Raw genomic sequence first — 20,662 nt, forward strand, 5'->3', positions numbered from 1 at the left:
GAAGTTCAACCTAAATAGCAAAATTAAAAATACCTTATTTAATAATTTGTATTTTACCCGAAAATCCCACTGTGGATCTTAGTACACGTAGTACACACATAACTATAAATGTCTGCGTACAATAATAATTATTTTATTATTTCAATGTCGGCACTGATAAGAGCATATTAACAATGTTCGAAGTCAAATTATGTGTAGAGGGCAGTGTACTACCGTAAATATATTTATGTATGTACATATGTATATGGATCTGTGTAAGTATGTACGATTTTTGCTACTTTAAGAATTGATAAGTTGTCTAAATGTTATTGTGTAAGCTACACACACATTTATTTGTAGCAATGAATAGAGAATTTATTTATAATTCTCAATTTGTTATAAAATTTCCGAAGAGACAGAGAAGTGCTTATGAAACGCACTTTTCGATTGATGGCCCAAAAAAAGTTACTTATTTGTACAGAGAATCACCAGCATATCTTAAAATAAGGTCCATAAATTACGGGCAAGTCGTATCAAAACTATTTTTTCAACGATAAGGTAACGATAAGGACCAACAATGAAATGTATTTATGGATCACCATGATTATGCTTAGAAGTATTCTTTTTGCGTTTTATAAATTCGTCTTCGGCTACTACACACATTATTGAACTGATTGAGACCAATACCATGTCTTAGTGACTCCGCCAATACAAAACGTTGGGCATTAAGAGGTTAGGTGGGTTTCAAGATTTCCAAATTTCAGATTTTTTTTTATCTTATTAAATATAATAACAATGTGTTCAAAATATTAATTAAAAATATCCGCCCATCAGGTCACGTCAGTTTCAATTTTAAACTTGATTATGAAGCACATCTTTGAAATAATATTATCTAGTTATTAAAATAATGATTTTCAATATTTTTATATTAAAACTAAATTCTTTGAGCAAATATTTGACGAAAATTGAGCCAAAAATTAAATTTTTTCGTTAAAATTATGTTAAAAATTCAATTTGTAATATTTTCTTTTTTTTCTTCTTTCATTAACTAGATTTACCCATGTACCACCAGAATATTTTTGGTTTATTAAAATTGGATGAACCAATAATGAGTTGTGATGTCCACATGTGGTACCAACGGCTGAGTTTTCGGAATTTGTAAATAAAAAGTTCACAAGCTACTGCATATCTTTGCAACGCTGAATTGTTTAAATAAAACATATGATTGTAAATATAATATTTAATTTTAATTTTAAATTAAATAAAAAATTGAAAATAACCTATTTTTCAACCTCTGAATTCCATCTAACCCCTTAAAACATTTCAGTATTTTAGTTGAATCATTCGAGTGTGTTACTTCAAGCCGAAGCAATAAAGTTTATGTGCACAAAGTTGTTATACACTTTGTGCCACAAGTTGTGTAGGGGTACAACACGTTCAGGCAGCATTGAAGTGATGACTTCGTACAGCTTTTGAAATGTTGGACGGCCACAGTACGTTATTAAACTCATTCGGTTAAAGTGGTCTAGTTCTGTGTTTCTCCAATCAACAAAACACCGCACACATAAATACTCAGTATAAATAATCCGACGTTCTTATAATCCCATATACATACATACATGAATATATATACTCATACATATGTAACATACATATGTACCTGGAGGTAAACAAGCAATCAGCGGCATAAACTCCATATTTGTGCTTCGCGAATCGCAACTTATCTCAAAAAAATAAAAATAAAAGAACGCTCGATAATCATGAAACCATTTTTGTTTTGAAACAACGTGATTAATAACCATTACTTCGAATCGAATGTGTAATGTACTTATAACGTAAAAATTAAATCAATTCATTTTTCGTGCACCGATTTCTAATTTAAAAAATACTATTAAATTATGGTAATGTGTCTATACATTACCAAAGTGTTATTTGCGACAATTGATAAACAAACGAAACGCGTTTGCTGGCTTGCGCTACAAATAACAAATATTTATTTGGCATATAGGCAGTAAATAAATAAACGTTATTCAAATAATACAAAAATGGATATTGAGGTAAACGCTCCAACAACTGTTGTGAATAAAAGTTTACGAAAGAACACACTGAATGCCGCCAAAGAGGAATATAACTTGGTACATGAACCGGTCAGTATCCAGTTTCAGCACCTGTCCTATACGGTTACTATGGGGAGTTTCCGGAAAAGTAAATATTGATATAGTTTAATAATTATTAAACTAATATTATACAGTAATCCCCGCTCAAGTGTCCCTTCTTAAGATGCAAGACTTTTGAGATACTTAAGCGGGAAAGGCACTTAAATAAATCCCGCCTCGAGGTACTTCCCAAGCTTTTTCTCAAATACTTCGATCTATTAATAACAAAAATACTTATTAATATCTACCAATAAATATGAAACAAAAAAATCATTACAAAACTATGTACAGTAGTTTTCCGAAATAACGAATATTCGTTTTAACGAAAACCGCTTATAACGAACAAGCCAATTTGTTACATTGAGTACCTTAAATAACGAACATCGAGGATTTGTAAGTACTCAGTTTAACGAACAACATGAAGCAGACATATGAAGAAAGAGGAAAAAATAATATCGAAACAGAATTAAAAATATGACTTGAAAAAATTCAAAAGAAATGTGCAAATTGAAAAAATGTTGAATTTTATGAAAAACAAGTAAGGAAAGGCTAAGTTCGGGTGTAACCGAACATTTTATACTCTCGCAATTTATTTATTTAACTTTATTTATATTATATAATACACAATTTGACCCACATATATATTGTATAAAGTCCATTGAAAGTTGGAAACCCTAAGGTTAGAAGCACCGAGGTCTTCATGTTCGATACATGGGGCCTTGAAAACCTATGGTCCGATTTCGGCGATTTTTAGAATGGGGCTTCCACACTATAAAGGTAGTATTTGTGCAAAGTTCTGCATCGATATCTTAACTAGTGCTACCTTTATATATTGTAAAGTTAACGATTCAGATCGTCTTCAAAGTTCTGGTATATAGGAAGTAGGCATGGTTGTGAAGCGATTTGGCCTATTTTCACAACATATCATTGGGATGTAAGAAAACTATTACAAACCAAGTTTCATTGAAATCGGTCGAGTAGTTCCTGAGATATGGGTTTTGACCCATAAGTGGTTGCTGTCTGTCCGTCTGTCCGTGCAAGCGATAACTTGAGTAAAAATTGAGATATCTTAATGAAACTTGGAACACATGTTCCTTGGCACCCTGAGGAGGTTGCTTTCGAAAATGGGCAAAATCGGTCCACTGCCACGCCCACAAAATGGAGGAAACCGAAAACCTATACAGTGTCATAACTAAGCCATAAATAAAGTTATGAAAATGAAATTTGGAACATAGGATCCCATTAGGGAGGGGCACATTTGGATGTAATTTCTTTGAAAAAGTGGGCGTGACCCCGCCCTCAAATAAGTTTTTTTGTATATAACTCGCAAACCAATAAAGCTATATAATTTTACATAAGAAATGGCAGAAGAAAGCTGCACTGAGATTTTTTTACAAAATGGAAAATGGGCGTGGCGTCGCCCACTTATGGGTCAAAAACCATATCTCAAGAACTATTCGACCGATTTCAATGAAATTCGGTATATAACACTTTCTTGACACCCTGATGACACGGGTGGAATATGGGCGAAATCGGTTCACAACTACGTCTACTTCCCATATAACCCAATTTTGAATTCCATCTGATTCGTTCACTTTATAATGTATTCATAAGGAACCAATGAAGCTAGCGGAATAAAACTTTACACAAATACTGTATTTGAGCTGTGACATCACTTGTGGAAAAATTGTCAAAATCGGACCATGACTTTTCAAGGCCCCTAATATCAAACATGAAGAACTCAGTGCCTAAGGTTAATTTTTCACCGAAAATATAGGTAAATCCCTCAGATATTTTAATGTAATTCATTCCCTCTGATTTTTTTTCTTATAACAGTTTCTCTCTGTACCTGAAATGGTAAAAATCGGGTCATAACTTCCCCCAGATCCTATATACCTAATTATAAGTAATATTAAATTAAGTGATCGTATAGTCTTCGATACATTGTATCTTGGTGGTGAAAACGAGTGAAATCGGTTTAGGAATTACCTCAGTCCCCATATACTATTTATGATGATTTTCGTTATTCTATTGAACTTTATGCCGAATATATGGGTCGAATTGTGTTGTCTTTATAAAATTACATCAATAAATTGCGAGAGTATAAAATGTTCGGTTACACCCGAACTTAGCCCTTCCTTACTTGTTTGTTATGGTTTTTCATTTTTTAACAAATAATTAATAAACTAATTTATTAAATTGCAATTTACAGATATTTAACTAATTTTTATTAAAAAAAGACCTCAAAGTGAGTACTCGAATTAACGAAAAATTCGATGTAACGAACAAGCCTGACAATTAATGTGTTCTTTATTTCGGAAAACTACTGTATGTATATATTTTCCTTTTGACAATTCTCAGCACATTAAATGCCAAAAATATGAAAAAGAGCTTAAAAGAAGAAAATTGAAAGCAATTTTGTATTTGTGAAAGGCACTTAAGCGGACGCTCTTAAGCGGAGAATTTTATATGTATGCGGGGATCACTGTAAATGAATTGTGTAGAACTGAAATCGAAATACGTTATCATTTCAGCACAAAAACAAATTTTCCATGATTTAAGTGGCAAGATACCCAGTGGCCAATTAGTCGCGCTGATGGGACCATCAGGTGCTGGAAAGACTAGACTTATGGATGTTCTTTCGGGGTATACAACTAAGGGTGTGACCGGATCTATTTATGTTAATGGAGAAGTACATAACTCAGGTAATTCAATTACACAACTCAACTCTGTTACTGTTAAAGTACACAAGTAGTTTTACTAAGGTAGCTTAGTAATTACTGAATCGGCCAGAAGGCACGTGAATATCAAATAATTGGATTATTATTATATATAATTTGTAGATAAATGTTCAGCAACTTGATGTAAGTTTTCAATAAGCTCACATTTCTCACTCTCTGTGCACCACAACCAAAGTTTCTGCAAATCAGAAAATAGAACGAAACACGCATCGTGAGGGGTGGCTCCGCTTTGCGTTGGAAGAAGGATTTCTACAAAAAGAAAAAGAATTAAGCACCATTACGCACTCCCACAAAGTTGTTTAGGCAATTTTAGCGAAAAAGAAACAAGACTATTGTACTTTTCAATTCCCACAACAGCCGGTTCTAGGTTATCGGAATTGACCCGGATTTTATCCGGCCAAATGGCGTTTGGACGATATAACCTTGTTTCGATCGATATGTTTTAAGTTTATTTGTACGTCACTGCAATCCTCCCCTACATCTTCCTACTCCGAAATCGCATTGACTTTTTCTGTTGCGTATGCAAGAGGGTCCATCCAAACTACACTGCAACTCATGCAATGAATGGAGTCATCTTAGGACCTGTCAAGGCCTTAAGAATCATGAGGAGTGAACCATGCGTAGCTGCTTTTTACACGTCCAATCTCACAACGCTACTAGAAGACATAGAGCAAACAACACTTTCTCTGGCGCTGAAGAGATGGACCATGAACTAACAGAGCGGTCGGCAATCATCCGTACTATTTCGAGGTAGAACGTCAAAACTAAGACTAATTAAACAGGGGACTCCACCGGGCGGTATCCTCTCCTCGTTACTAAATAATTACTATATTTCTAAACTCCTTTAACCACAAGAGGGAATTTGAGTTACCTCCCACTGATGATGAATCACCCACAACAACAAACAGCACGTTTCTTGGGACTACCGACGATGCTTTCCGTTCTGGCAGGGCTGCATAATCGTCAAAACAACAACTCAGTATTGTACTGTTGCTTAAAAATAAATAAATAAAGTAGTTTTAAGAGTCCACAAATTTTCAAAGCAATCTTTACTCCTGAAGAATCTGTTGCACGATCGTAGAACTGAGGAGTTGTAGTATTTATTGTATTTCATTTAGTGTTCGTGGAAATTGTTCGTCGGCCACGTCGGCCGAATAGGTGGATAATGAGAACACGCTCAGTTTCTCTTATTTATCAACTAAATAAGTTTAATCATTTTAATATGTAGTTTGAAAGTCTTATTTCCGTATCCGAATACGGCAGTCTTGTGTCACTCAGCGGTATTATCAAATTTAATTCAATTAAAGTCATAAAAGCCGAACCGTTCGAGAAGTTTTAATTGTTACACAAATACGATTATTTATTTCTAATAATTTCTCCTTATATATTTGAGTACCGTGTTGTAACTAATATGTTTTAGTTCGTTTTAGATCCGTTTCATGCTACTTAACCCAAGATGAGCGACTACAGGAGCTTTTGACTGTAGAAGAAAATATGAGCATAGTTTCCGATCTCAAGTTGGGCAAAAAGAAGAGCAGAAATGAAAGAAATGATATTGTAAGACACCTCTTTCCAAATTTACACATAAATATATACATGCACTTACTTATAGATTAATGACATTGTCAACTCATTGGGCTTAACAGAGAAACGTCACACAATAACTTCTCAATTGTCAGGCGGTCAGCGAAAACGACTCTCAATTGCTTTGGAACTTATCAATAATCCCACAGTTATGTTTCTGGACGAACCCACAACGTGAGTGTATTGCCGTTCTACGACAATAAAACGAATATTAATTTTATTAAATAATAAGAAGATATATACACTGATTTTAGTGGCTTGGACAGTAGTTCTTGCAATAAAGTTTTAGAATTGCTTAAAACATTAGCGCTGCAGGGTAGAACTATTATTTGTACGATCCATCAGCCGACAGCGAAACATTTCCAACTATTTGACCAGGTGTACATCTTGGCGTCCGGGAAGTGCGTTTATCAGGGAAGTCCGATAAAGGTTGTGTCGTACTTAGAATCTATCAACTTACCATGCCCCATATATCATAATCCAGCTGATTATAGTAAGAAGTTTGAATTAATTTTATTTTCGTTATTCACAAATTTATCAATTCCATCTATCACAGTTATAGAGTTGGCGGCGGGTGAATATGGTGCAGATAATATCGATAACTTGGCATCGGCCATTGGAAATGGGAAATGCACTGCCTGGCTGCAAAATAACAAGGTCGAATCAGTTAAAGTCCTTATCAAATTGTATGATACGAATTTTTCAAATACGGACTCAGCTAGGAACGAAGTCGACTACAATCATCAGTTAAGAGTTCTACTACGTCGTGATCTAATTAAAATGAAGCGAAATAAAATGCTAACACATCTTCGGATTGCAGTTAACATATTTGTTAGCGTCGTGCTGGGCGCTATTTTTGTAAACGCGGGAAGCGAGGCATCGCGCATGCATCAGAATTTCAACTGTTTAACTGTTGTAATGATAAATCATATAATGTGCATTGCATTGCTAACTTCCGTGACATGTAAGTTTTGATTGAAGGTATAAAAGACTAGCTAAAGACGGCATGGGTCATTGTGGTGCCACTTCGAGATTGGTAAACCTCAATGAAGTTTATGAATATATGTAGATAGATCATAGTTAAATAAGGCGATATTCACTAATCACTTCACTTTACTTCAGATTGCATAAATTTATCAACATTATTATTCGCAAAACTATTTTTGTTTCACATTTTCAGTAACCATTTTAATAGTGTTTTCTATTTTTTAGTTCCACTTGAAATGTCTATTCTAGTTAAAGAGCACTTCAACCGATGGTATTCATTGAAGGCCTACTACACTAGTGTTACTCTACTGGATCTTCCTATCACTGTGAGTTTGGGGGGGGGGGGGGTTCGCTTGTAAATGCAGTAATTCTCCTATGAGTTTATAAATTTCTTAAAGACATGAATTTCGTAACATATTTCGTAAAAAAGTTCCTTAAACATCATAAACCATCATTCCGACATTCACAAGCGAACCTTTTACCTTCTACTATTCGAAATATTCTTAATATAAACAAACCAAAACCATCTATAGTTCATCAGTTGTTTTTTATTTTCCATAATCGTCTATGTTTGGACCTGCCAACCATTGGAACTGTCACGTTTTCTAATGTTTCTTGCTGTGAGCGTCTTATCGGTTATAGTTGGTCAGAGCTGTGGGCTGCTATTGGGTGCTTGGTTTAATGTGACTGTGAGTGGAGGCAATACTTTTCGCATTTAACCTTAAACATGTCATTATAGGAATTCAAAGTTCATTTATTTACATTTCGGTTCAATTTCAGAATGCTTTTTTCCTGACGACTAATCTCATGATAACAATGTTGTTGTTTTGTGGCAACAGCATTGTGCGTCGCGACATGCCCACTATTTTCCAATGGGGTACAAATCTGTCTTACTTTCGCTATGCCTTGGAAGGTATTATAAGTTCTATTTATGGACAAAATCGAGGCCGAATAAGTTGCAATGAGGCAGTTTATTGCTATTATAGGTACTGTTAAATGAATAAAAATGTTTCAATAAATTCGTTACATTAAATATGCGTTTTCAGATATCCTAAGCAATTTATGGAGTTAATGGATATACCTGATCGTTACTGGACGGATGTTTTGGCGTTAATTATTATAGCAATCATTCTGAGAATAACAGCATATTTTGTATTGAAAGCTAAAATACAGTCGACGTGATAATAAATATATTACATTTTTATGCTGCATTTGCTATCAGGTTTATAGTTGGTGGGTGATCTTACCGCAAGACGGTATTTTTACTTTGGGGTTATCGAATTAAATTCATTGTGGTGGTGATGAACCGATTTTGAAACTAAAAGAATCTACAGCTGCTAGAACAAGTGGATTAAACGATATTTTTTCATTCCTTTCATTCTTTCAATTTTTGTCTATTATGCGCCAAAAATCCCGGGGATTGGATAAACTGTCGCCTCCACAAGACTGAAACCACATATTTGCCATTTGCATCGATTATATCATATATTATTTACAAAAAAAAAAAAATACTTTTCTTCTTGATAAATTGTATTTGGACTATTTCTATATTCCTTTATATAGTATTGATCAGTAAATTGTTCCGAATCAGTATGTATTTATTACAAATTATTACCCATAAAATGTTGTTTTTTTTGGTAAATTATACTCATACTAATATAATATTTTCTTATTGCAGGTACAATCCTTACATAATTGATAACATAATCACATTTGAAATTAATTTTTAAGCGTTTAATGATTGAGTTTTCGGAATTTCACTGTCTTCGATATTATGCGCCAAAAATGCTAAACTAATTTCATCCTCATTATACTGAGACTCAGTTATCTATTAGAAAAGAGAAAAAATATTAAGTAAATCAGATATTAAAATTTAAACATATAAAATACTTACTGTTATGACTTTATATCCCAGAGATGATAATAATCGAGTCTTTAGACCTATTAATCCAATAGGAGACTTACTAAATCTCAACTGCTGCTCCTTTGGAATTAGCTCCACAAATACTCTCAAATTAGCAGGTTCTTTATAACTCACTAGAATGCTGGGAATATTTATACCACTAATTGGACAGACTAATTGTGTAGATTGTACATCGGAGTGTTCTGCAATTTTCTTCGACATATCCACCAACACTTGCCGGTCTTTCAGTAAATAGGGCGGTGCTTCTTTATCGATTCTTGCTTCCGTAGATCCTTTTATATTTTTGAACTGCCATTTAGGTTCTTCTATGCTTATTGCTGAGAGAAGCACCTGAAAGCGACTTTCGACTTTAGGTAAATCTCTTAGATCTTTTTTGTTCGTAAAACGCGCATTTAGCTTCAGGTTCACCGCTTCTTCAATAAGTTCGCGTGATTTGTAGCCCAATGACCACAAGGACAAACAGCTATCAACTAATTGATCCACAAAGTTTTTAAATTCATTTTGATCAACTTTATTTAATAGCGTTGATTCAATTAATTGCAGATCAGATGTGGATAATTTGCAGTTAAGTTGTGCACAGCACCACAGATATGTGGCGATGTCTTTACAACGAACATTTTCAGCGTGCATATCAAACTTCCGCGAAGAAACTATTCGTTGAAAACATTGATCAATCACAGATTCAATGGAATTCTCATCATCCCAAAGATTATCTGCAAAGTAAGCGAATAAGTGAATGCAACCACGTAATTGAAGCCTCTCCACAATATCTTCAGAGCAGTACTTTGTAAGGTGCTCACACACCTCCTTAGAATGAATTCGCTGAAATCGCATGGCTTTAATTAAGGTGACTAAGAGTGCGTCGTTGGTAGAATCATTAAGTGAGAGTTTCAGTGTTTCTTCAATTAAGCGACTATTAAATGTATCGCTTTCTATACGAGTTGATGTTTTGAATGCTGCATTTGCAACTATTATCAAATCCAAAGTAGTTAATTTTGGTAGATATGTCTCTAAATGATCCTTCAGAAAATTTGAAAATGATACAACGTTTGTAGCTCTACGATTTTTCTCCAAACCCAAATAGAAACATATTTGTACAAATTTTTCTTTTGGTGTATCTTCGGCAATCCCCACCGCTATTATATGTTTCATTGCTGCATTGTAAAAATCTATTTTCGTAATCCAGTTGGGCATGAGATACAGAAAAGCATACAACGTTCGTAGAATTGTGTCCAGTTCCATCCTTGGAAGCAGCCTTACGGCTGTCGCATCTAACTCATTCAATAATGTGGCATACTTATTTAAATCAGCACCAGCTCTGTAGTTGACTGCGTATACTATTAAAGCTGGCAGTTGATCAGGAGATAATCGAGCCAGCTCTCTGTGTAGGTAACGTATGTCACTGATTGGAAAATAATCAGCATACCTGATCATTGTGGGCACTATTGGAGCATCTTTCTGTAATTCGAATGCTACATGCTTTGCAAAACGTGTAAACAATGTGCCGGTTTCGTCAGACGTTTCATTTAAGATATTTCGTACTGTAAAAGAAGCTAGCCTTTGTGCTGCAACTTCATACTGTGGTACTTGTAATCCTTTAAAAACTGATCGACTTCCTACACGAAGGAATGTATTAAACATGATTATTTCAATTTGTTACTTTCCGAAAAATTTAACACTTTTTTCTGTTTTTATATAATTCAAAAAAGTTAACTAACAGAATGGCCACATGCTATAAAACAGCTGTTACACAGGGTATTTTTTGTTAATGTACACGAATAATTTCTAATTAAAATTTTTTAGTTTTTTTTTAGCAAAATAGTTCTGATAATTAAAATTATTTTATATAATCTTTAGATAATTTTTATTTTATAGTAAATAAAATATTAAAATAAATACTAATAATTCAATATAAAAAACCAATTACAGATTTTATCAAACGCATTAAGTTTATCCATCAGCTGTTTGTTGTTTTCGTTTTTACATAGAATCAAACTGCAGTACACCTTTTGATTAATTTTAATTTTCTATATAATGGCTAAAAGAGCTGCCGGTTTAGTGATATTTCGTAAAATTGGTGAACAAATCCAATATTTGATGTTGCGCGCATCATATGGCGATTTTCACTGGAGTTCTCCTAAAGGGCACGTCGATCCAGGCGAAGATGATTTTACGACAGCATTACGAGAGACCAAAGAGGAAGCCGGGCAAGTGCTGCACTATAATTCATAATATAAATACAAATACATTAACGTATATTTATATGTTTAACTAATGGTATAGGTATAGCGAAGACGACTTAATCATCTATCGGGATAAACCAAAAATACTGAATTACAATGTAAAAGGGAAACCAAAAGTTGTTATTTATTGGTTAGCTCAATTAAAAGACTCTGGCAAAGAACCAACGTTATCAGATGAACATACTGAAATGAAATGGTTACCAAAAGACGATGCAAAAGAAATTGTTGGCTTTAAGGATAATCAGCAGATGATTGACGAATTCCACGAGTTTATTCTTAGTTTATGCTAAGTGCTTTACACCAATACTTAGTATTGTATATATTTGTATATTTGGATTTGGAATTGTATACCGACTATATGAAAGTAATACCGTTATTTAACTATTATATAATTAAAAATTTTATATAGCTGATTCAAAACGAAGACTAAAGAATAAGGGAAAACTTTTTCTAGTTAAAAAATCGCCTTTTCAATTAATGTTAAAAAGTTAATTAATTTATGAGAATTAATTTACAAAGAGGTGAATTATTTTTGAACACACTCTAAATTAATTTAATTAAACGGAATATTTCGTTCTTATTTTGCCTAGTATAAATGAAACATGAAACAGAGATATGCATTTCGATTAATACAAATAATAATATTGTTATACTACGTTCGGATCGACATTGAAAACATGTTTTCATTGAAAGAATGGGTTTTCGTTCGAAAACTTGTGTTTTCATCCATGCAAAATCTGTCAAACGAAATCACAGTTTTCGCTGAAAACTTCTTGAAAACTTACATTCCACTCATTGTAATCGATGTCTGCTCATGTTTAGTCGATATTATTGGAAGACATATTTTGCCAGCTCTAAATTGTCATTTGATATTGTAAACAAATTCCACTACTTTGTCAAAATAATGGAGAAACAGAAATAAAAATAAGAAAGGAAGGGCTAAGTTCGCGTGTCACCGCACATTTTATACTCTCGCAATTTATTTGTTTAATGTTATTAAGCGCGTTTTCTTTTCTTTTTAATTAGAACTGTGTCTTGCTGCCAGTCCGGCAGCTCTTATATAGTCGATTGTTGACAATACATCGCCACTCACACATTCTGGCAACTACGAATATCGATGTCTGGATAAATCTGCAAGTTATCTATTTACATTGTCGATTCTAGTTTGTTCGCTTATCATTTTCTTTATAATATCGATAATATTATCTTACCAATAGGTTTATATACATAGATTTACAAACGCATTAAATTTGGGTAATTTAAACAATATAAAATCTGCAGACCATGAAAATAAGGTCCCTATAGCTTATTGATTTTATCTCGTATCCGCATAGAATGGAGTTGTAAGTTAATAAGTATTTCATGTGTTGAGACTTCCTGAGCTAAATATTTGGATAATGCTTAGGCAAGAAAATTTAGCCGCAAATTTTTGTGGTTTGCTGGCGGCTCAGGGATTTAAAGGTAATCTCTATCAATATCTTGCATTGTGTACAATTTGCTTACATATAAACAAAATTTTAGAAAAGGCTATTGAATGGCGCATACTTGGACAGGAGCGTGATGGCTCAATGCTAACATCATGGATTTTCGAGGATTTAAATACGAACGTGCGTGAGACTTGCATTGGACATTTTAATGCAACAGCAAAGACGTTGCGCATATTATACCGATTTGTAAAAGAATGTCCGGAAATTGTGCAAGCCACCATTAATGGCGGTAAAACCTTGTTGGCATACGTTGAGAAAAAAATGTTTTCCTTTGAAAACGAAGAGGCACGTCTCCACTACCAAGCATACATTGTTCAGACGTGTCTTCCAGGTGAAGGTGCAACAGCGATTCCTTTACTGGAGTCGCCAACACGTCGCCAAGTAATGGCCCAATTTTTGTGGCGAAATGAGAAGGGATCTGATATAAAAACTAGTCAAGAAAAACTACTACTGCTTATACATGAGACTTGTAAGTATATGTACGCTTATATGGAAATACATAAGTGGTAATGTGTTGATTTAACTTCAATTTAGCTTAAGGTAAAGCTGGTTCTTTGATATTTAGTTAATTTTGCATTTTTTTTACAGGTATAAAGCAATTCGTTTGCAACATAAAACATATGGAAACCGATGAAAAAAGCCAAACTAGTACATCGGAAAATGTATCGTTAGATGACACATTGTTTTTCGATGCAGGCATGATTACTTCCGAGACGATTGCTAAAAATTTCAGTTGGGCCCAATGGGATTCAGATAACCAGGCATTATACTACATTCATCTAAAACCAAAGGCAAAAAGTCTAAGTCTCATGGATCGTGATGAAACGGAGAAAAACAAAGAAAATGAATTAAGTCCCACGCTATCAGCTTTTCAGTTTAATGAAAAGTTGCCTACAGAGACAGTGGTATGATTTAAAAGTTGTATACATATGTAAATATTCTTTATATGTATTTATACAAATATTCCAGCTGAACATTCCACTAAATTTGCCAAAATTACCACAAGGCTCATTTGACGGCGAACCGATCTACGAAGACGATGCTGTTCCTTTGAGAGTGCACGACTCTTCATTAAATTTAATTATTTTGACTAATGGCACCGGAATGTTGTTCGTTTGTCACTACTATCTTTACCAACCAATACAACCGAAAAATGTAGACGATACACCAGCTGATGGCGCCGGCCCATCTCAGAAGGTCAATGTTCATTTCGCATATTCGGTAACACTTCTACACCATGGCTGCGTCGTGCATTGCGTTATGCCGGGTGTGCCGTGGGAGAAGGCGCGCTTACTTAAGCCAACATTCGCCCTACATGGCACCCATCATTTGCTAGTATTCCAGCCGGATTTATTTGTCCATTTATTAGATGTGGGCTTGAGTCATGAACCGTGCTGCCACATAGTGTGCCCTGCACATAATCGCAATCCGTTGACGCAACTTGTGCCATGTCAAAAGTGGGGCTCTTTAGCATATGATACCGCAACTTTAGATCTGGTTTCACTTAGTGTGCCACGTGCGCACTTGATTGAAGCTTTCCGCAATGACACATCTGTTGATAATCGTCTTAGCATTATTCATTATTTCCTGTTGCATTCCAACGATATGGATGTGCTTGCAGAATTGTTAGGTATAATAATGGAGAGACCGCTGTCATTGGATACTGTAGCATTGCTGAAAGAATCTTTGGTGGCGGGTAGTTATGCCGCAACACTGCGCAGTCTGCCAGCGGACGCGATAACACTTGCACGATTTCTACCACTCACGACCGCTGATGCAACGCGACCCATACAGGCGCGTGTGGCCGATATTAGCGTGGGCTTGTCCCATGAAAGCCTCTACAACACAACCATGATGTTACTATCGCCTCATCAACGGTTATCTCCTTATAACTCTGATATTTGGACGCGCTTATGGGAACATTTGAACGAGGCTGAACAGAAGGAGAGACACCGCTTCAATGCGGATCAAGTGACCGAAAAGCTTATGTTTTCGCTATCGTGCTATCAACCGGAAGCATTATCGCGTTGCACAACACCGTTAACACCAAGTGCAAGCGCGGGAAATACCTTTAACGATTTATCTACGACAAATAGACGTAGCTGCAGCGAAGTGTTACCCTTTATCGAGATGGAGACGTGTACAGCTACAAAACAGGAGCATGTTATATCAGTGGCAAGTATTTGGTGTATATACATAAGTATCATTAAAAATGGTAGTAATTTTTGCTTGATTTGCAGAATATGCGCGAGTTGAGCGTACACCTAGTTAAGCATTCCGCCAAACCCAATACAGGCTTTCGTTGGCTGAAAGAGACCTTTTTCGAGCGTTCTCAGGCACCAGCCCATGTACATGCTGTTGTTACGCAGTATGTGAGCTCACAATTGGAATTGTCACGTGCACTATGTTCTCTCGTTTGTCGCGCGGCCGGACTGAATGCGCGTCATGAGACAGCGCGTGGTTTTCATTTAATGTAATTACGTTTTTTATGCAATATACATGCATTTATATTATAATGTTTCTGCTTCTTCTTTCTATTTAGCGATCAAATGAACAAATATCAACAGTATTCACTTTTCTTAATTCTGGAGCGTTATTGCCTGGCGGTGGAGTCAATCGCTTTTCCGTTGCCACAGGGTTTTGCTTCCTTCTTCACTTACCTCGGTTATCGTGCGCTGACTTTCGAGATGTTCTTGCAATACGTGGAGAATCACGTATTCGAGTTGCAAATTGATGTCATGAAGACAATTATTAACGGTAAACTATTGTTTTGTGTTGTCTTCAAACCTCCCCACCAACTTAATATCGCTCAATCTTCTTAGGTATCGATGACACGCCGGCGGGTGTTGAAAAGAAACTTTCCTTGCTGTCGGCGCTACCGAAATCACGTGCTCAGCGCTTATTAAAGAGTTGGTCACATCCAGAGAGTTTGATGATCCGCGGACGCGAACATGCAGCTAACATATTATCTGGACATCCAGTACAACAGCGTGGCGGCAGTGCGGTTGTAAATGCTAACACGCAAGGGCGCACATCATTGAGAAGTGGTTAGTTGCCAAAGGGAAATAGGAAATATGTGCATATCACAAATATTAAGTATCACATAACGACAGCGCTGACTTGAAGTGAAAAGTGGATAAGTCCAACTGAATTTAAATTTAACACAACATATTTCAGAAACCCCAGCGCCCAGCAAATATTTTTTATACTCTCTCGTATTACAGTTTTGTTCACATAACGGTTGTTTGTATCTCATAAAACTAAACGAGTTAGCTATAGGGTTATATGTATCAAAAGGATGAGGATGAGGATGACGAGACGGGTTGAAATCAGGATGCCTCCGGAAATCTGTCTGTTCATCTGACCGTACGTCCGTTTAACGGATAACTTGAGTAAAAACAAGATATCCTCGTACATATAGTCCTGGGGACCGTGGGAAGGTTGGTATTGAAAGGTATATTGGTATGGGAAAGCGCGAAATTGTCACGCCCACAAAATTTGCGATAGCCGAAAACCATTAAAGTGTCATAATTAAGACATAAATAAAGCTATAACAGTAAAATTTGGCATAAAGGATCACACTAGGAAATAGATTTGGATGTAATTTTTTTTTGGGAAAGTAGGCGCGCTCTCGCTCTCCAATAAGTTTTTTATTTGTATATATCTTGTAAACTACCAGAGCTATATAAACCACACATTTTGCAGTCACTTCCCTTTCGTACCCGATTAAATACCATAAAAATTGATATAATCGGATAATAACTACGCCCACCTCCGATACAACTCGCCCACTTATGGGCCATTAACCATATATCCGGAACTACTCGACCGATTTCAATGAAATTCAGTATGTAATATTTTCTTGAACACCCTGAAAAATGTGCGAAACTACGCCTACTACCCATAAAACTGAATTTTGAATTTCATCTGATTCCTTCACTTTATAATATATACATTAGGAATCAATGAAGATAGCGGAGTAAAACTTTACACAAATACTGTATTTGAGGTGTGACACCACTTATGGAAAAATTGTCGAAATCAGACTATAAATTTTAAAGGTCCGTGATATCGAACATGAAGAACTCGGAGCCTAAGGATATTTTGTACCGGAAAATAGTGTATAGTTTTGGATATGGTGTACCTTAACTGAGTTAAATCGGTTCACGAATTATCTCAGCTCTCATATACTACATATGATGATAGTGGACTTTCTGCCAAATATACCAAATAGCGAGTATATAATGTTCGGTTACACCCGAACTTAGCCCTTCCTTACTTGTTTATTATTTGCATTACTCGAAAAATTGTACTTATCACTTTTGTACTATAAGCAAGGATTATACTTTGTTGAATTTTATTTTTTTAGTAATTTTTATTTAACTCATTCATTTGACAGAACATACCCTTGAGAAGCGTACTTCATTATCATGTCTTTGTATAATATTTTCAACCATTGCTATTGTTGTAATCATCGCTGGTATTTCGTTTTTTGTCATCACTCATTTCCATCAATAACACAATAATATTCAGTATTCGGTAAGCAAGCAGATTACAGTGTCCAGGGTCATCATTATTTGTGATTTGTTGTGGAATGCTGTAGCCTTGTCAGTCCATATTTGAATGTGTGATGGGAGACAACGTGAAGTTTTTGCCATTTAGTAGAAATATTTTGTGAACCTGTTTGAATCGTCGTTAGATTTTTTGTCTCGTATTTACAATCACGCTGACGCATTTATCTATAACCCAATCTTTTTATGATTTTTCAGGTATTGCAGCCGATACCTTGTCGCCCTTAGATTCGTTTTTGGATCTTCTCACCGCCAAGGCAAGCCTAAACGAGTTGGACTACAATTTACTAATCGAAACCACAATTTCATCAATGGAGAGAATTAACCATAAAGCATAAGCTATATTTTGCATTTAATTGTGGAGCATTCGAAAAATATTCGGGTCTGTGCCATAAAAATGACGTGTAATTCCAGCAGCTAACCACGAGGCTTTAAATTAAGATTTATTAATTAATCAATTTGTTAATTGACGTTTTGTTTTGTCTGCATGGTAGTTTTTTTGTTTGTTTTTGTAATCGAGAGAAATTGTATCCCGAAATGGAATTGAAATTCTTAAAATAATTTATTTTAGGAAAAGTCTATTATTTCTCCGAGCTACAATTATTTCAGTAATATTTTACAACAATTTGTTATTTTTTTCTCTATACAAGTACAACTATTAATTAATTACTTTTTTATAGTTTAGATTTTTAGTACAAACTGTCGGTATTATGCCAAACAAGTACTTAAAATAAATAATCCCATACATACATACATATAATATGTATAAGAGTATATTGCTTTTTTATCATTCAAATCAAAGCTATCTATCGGGAGGACCAGAAAACGAGCTGTCCGACGTGGTCAGACCAAAATAAGAAGGGCATTAGATGTGTGGATGTTGTTTACGCAAGTCACTGAAGGTCCTCTCTAAATGGCGTTCAATCTGAAATGTGAGGTAAAGAGTGCCGGACCGCAAGCGGCTGCACCTAAACCATTATTTGTCACATTGTGCTTCCAAGAGATACTCTAGCAAGCATCAACTAACAACACGTTACATTTCAAGAAACTTTCTCAGTGTTTTTCCAATATAGCTGCCCAATTTTCCTTAGGTTGGAATATTGGGAGCTGTAGAAGGTATCCGTTTCTTAACCGACTAAAAGTTACGCATTCGTAAAGATGAATGTTCTATTGCCTAATTATCCTCCGCGCATTCCTACATTCTGCCGATCCTATTATACCAAGCTTCTGCAGGTATGGAACTTAGAGGCAAGTGCGCCATAATGACCCTTTTATCTGCATTGATCTTTTTCCTTGAATTATAATTTTTTAATTTTTTTGGTCTGTTCACTGTCAACATTATCCCAAAGTAATTTTTTAGTGCGCCACTTGTTTCAGGTGTACCAATACCTAGCATCCATTGTTATAAGCAACGTTTAAGGAACCTGAAAGCTCTAGAAAGACAACTTAAGGAAACTGAAGTCGCGTCCGAAGTCAGGTCATTAAGGTGTAGTATGTCGTCGAGGTATTGCATAAATGTGCTTTGATGGACCTAGAAGGCGGTTCGGCTCAGGTCACCCCAAAGCCGTTTCTGCAAAAGCATCTCAGCAAAAACCTTTGCAGGAAGCATAGTAACTGTCCGACTAGCGACATCGAGAGACATCCTGTGATTGTCCATAATGCGGTGTTCTGATAATATTATTCATCTGCGTCTTAATTTATCCAGACGCCCATTTGATGTGATCCTCCATCGCTTTGTTCACTTACATGTCTTTATCTTTTGATGAACGTGATGACACTTTTGCGGGGATCAAATTTCTTTTTTCTAGTTTTATTTTAAATTAAATTAAAATTATTTTAATACAGTTGAACTTCCATAAATCGAACTCTTGAATTAGCAATAAAAGTAAAATTTCATGCAACTTACCTTACATAACTCGAAGTTCTTTTGTGGATTATGGTGATTCGAGCTAGGAAAGTTCAACTGTATATCTTTTTTATTCCATGAAAGAAGAATCCTTTCTAAACTGCATTACCTTTTGTTTTTTCGCGGAGTGCTATTTTGGAAACCTGATAGGCCACATGTGCTGAACACATAGAAGACGACAAGCGACAAGCGACATCTGTCAAATATTAAAATACACGCGTTCTTATGGGCACAGATTTTTTGACAACAGCACGACTACGCGACAACAGGCTTGTAGTTGTCGTTGTCGCCAAATTAGAAATGTTTCTAATTTTGCCGACGACAATGGCTGCTGTAGAGCTGCCACTAACATGTGAAATGTAAAATTATTCAAAGTTCTCACAAGTATGACGTTATTTTGCCAGCAGAAACGTAAAATAGCTTTGATATATCATTTATAATAAGAATCGATTATTTAAAATAAATAAATCGACCATTTTTACATTTTTTGCGTAAATAATTTCACTTTAAACTAAATATGTAAATTTTATTGAAGTGAAAGATGTTAGTACGGCAACAATGAAATTGCTGTTTGATATGTCGCTGCCGTCGTCAAAATGTACAAGACGCTGGCTTCAAAGCGGCATTTGTGATTAGCCGTCGCTACGTCGTGTCGTCGTCTTTGTGTTCAGCATTTCAAATACGTCTCCGGATGCATAATTGACGTCAGTGGTAAATCCACAATTCTATCTTTTTTATATAAAGTACGTTCTCTTATTATTTTTTCGGTTTAGCAATAATCCTTTAGTTTGGCTTACTCTCTTCCCCTTTTGTGAGCCCCTACTTTAGAACGTAACATTATTTTAAGTATGTATTTAAACACTCTCCGAGGCCAGAGACCGTAAACATGTTTTTACGTTCTCTGACAAAGTAGGGGTAACTGTCATACAAATACTTGACATTCAAATTGTTATAATCTCGATTTAGCTTGCCATTCTGCCAACAGATGGCACTAATTGGTGCAATTGAAGTCCATAGTGTGGACGCCATTGTCAGCGCCATGACAGCGGACACATTCTGCTGTTTTCTACTGACGTTTCTTCCG

The 20,662-nt window shown here is 35.4% G+C and overlaps 4 protein-coding genes and 1 long non-coding RNA gene across 11 annotated transcripts; 3 read left to right on the plus strand and 2 right to left on the minus strand.

The window, feature by feature from the left end:
* Positions 1 to 1,460: 1,460 nt before the first annotated feature.
* LOC105217960 (ATP-binding cassette sub-family G member 4) lies at positions 1,461 to 8,658 on the plus strand. Of its 4 annotated transcripts, none has more exons than XM_011193242.3 (10): positions 1,461 to 2,184; positions 4,670 to 4,840; positions 6,297 to 6,433; positions 6,489 to 6,634; positions 6,715 to 6,953; positions 7,017 to 7,424; positions 7,673 to 7,773; positions 7,981 to 8,136; positions 8,228 to 8,433; positions 8,494 to 8,658. In XM_011193242.3, exons 1-10 carry the CDS (start codon positions 2,025 to 2,027, stop codon positions 8,627 to 8,629), a joined length of 1,860 nt encoding a protein of 619 aa, XP_011191544.2. In that variant the 5' UTR covers positions 1,461 to 2,024; the 3' UTR covers positions 8,630 to 8,658. The 4 variants fall into 4 exon arrangements, with proteins under 4 accessions (XP_011191544.2, XP_028899700.2, XP_028899701.2 ...); XM_054227629.1 differs by lacking the exon at positions 1,461 to 2,184 and adding an exon at positions 4,331 to 4,606; XM_029043867.2 differs by lacking the exon at positions 8,494 to 8,658 and having other exon boundaries at positions 7,989 to 8,136; positions 8,228 to 8,369.
* A 297-nt stretch (positions 8,659 to 8,955) lies between these two features.
* Positions 8,956 to 11,119, minus strand: LOC105217959 (uncharacterized). The gene is made up of 2 exons (XM_011193241.3): positions 9,342 to 11,119; positions 8,956 to 9,275 (listed from the first exon to the last, which is right to left on the minus strand). Exons 1-2 carry the CDS (start codon positions 11,010 to 11,012, stop codon positions 9,174 to 9,176), a joined length of 1,773 nt encoding a protein of 590 aa, XP_011191543.1. The 5' UTR covers positions 11,013 to 11,119; the 3' UTR covers positions 8,956 to 9,173.
* A 213-nt stretch (positions 11,120 to 11,332) lies between these two features.
* Positions 11,333 to 12,034, plus strand: LOC105217958 (bis(5'-nucleosyl)-tetraphosphatase [asymmetrical]). The gene is made up of 2 exons (XM_011193240.3): positions 11,333 to 11,578; positions 11,655 to 12,034. The coding sequence occupies exons 1-2, from the start codon at positions 11,406 to 11,408 to the stop codon at positions 11,902 to 11,904; spliced, it is 423 nt and encodes a 140-aa protein (XP_011191542.1). The 5' UTR covers positions 11,333 to 11,405; the 3' UTR covers positions 11,905 to 12,034.
* Positions 12,035 to 12,786: 752 nt separating this feature from the next.
* LOC105217957 (protein pigeon) lies at positions 12,787 to 18,446 on the plus strand. Of its 4 annotated transcripts, none has more exons than XM_011193239.3 (9): positions 12,787 to 13,075; positions 13,136 to 13,570; positions 13,690 to 14,006; positions 14,071 to 15,276; positions 15,342 to 15,574; positions 15,644 to 15,858; positions 15,924 to 16,148; positions 17,501 to 17,640; positions 17,871 to 17,957. In XM_011193239.3, the coding sequence occupies exons 1-8, from the start codon at positions 13,012 to 13,014 to the stop codon at positions 17,617 to 17,619; spliced, it is 2,814 nt and encodes a 937-aa protein (XP_011191541.2). In that variant the 5' UTR covers positions 12,787 to 13,011; the 3' UTR covers positions 17,620 to 17,640; positions 17,871 to 17,957. The 4 variants fall into 4 exon arrangements, 2 of the variants coding, with proteins under 2 accessions (XP_011191541.2, XP_011191539.2); XR_008470469.1 differs by lacking the exon at positions 17,501 to 17,640 and adding an exon at positions 16,326 to 16,541 and having other exon boundaries at positions 12,788 to 13,075; XR_008470470.1 differs by lacking the exon at positions 17,871 to 17,957 and adding an exon at positions 16,326 to 16,541 and having other exon boundaries at positions 12,788 to 13,075.
* LOC128920416 (uncharacterized) lies at positions 18,017 to 20,540 on the minus strand. Its single transcript, XR_008470474.1, has 2 exons — positions 19,579 to 20,540; positions 18,017 to 19,476 (listed from the first exon to the last, which is right to left on the minus strand). It is a non-coding gene; the product is annotated as an uncharacterized LOC128920416 (long non-coding RNA).
* Positions 20,541 to 20,662: the final 122 nt, after the last annotated feature.

This window comes from Zeugodacus cucurbitae, chromosome 3, assembly GCF_028554725.1.
Source record: "Zeugodacus cucurbitae isolate PBARC_wt_2022May chromosome 3, idZeuCucr1.2, whole genome shotgun sequence".
In the NCBI taxonomy this organism is placed as follows: domain Eukaryota; kingdom Metazoa; phylum Arthropoda; class Insecta; order Diptera; family Tephritidae; genus Zeugodacus; species Zeugodacus cucurbitae.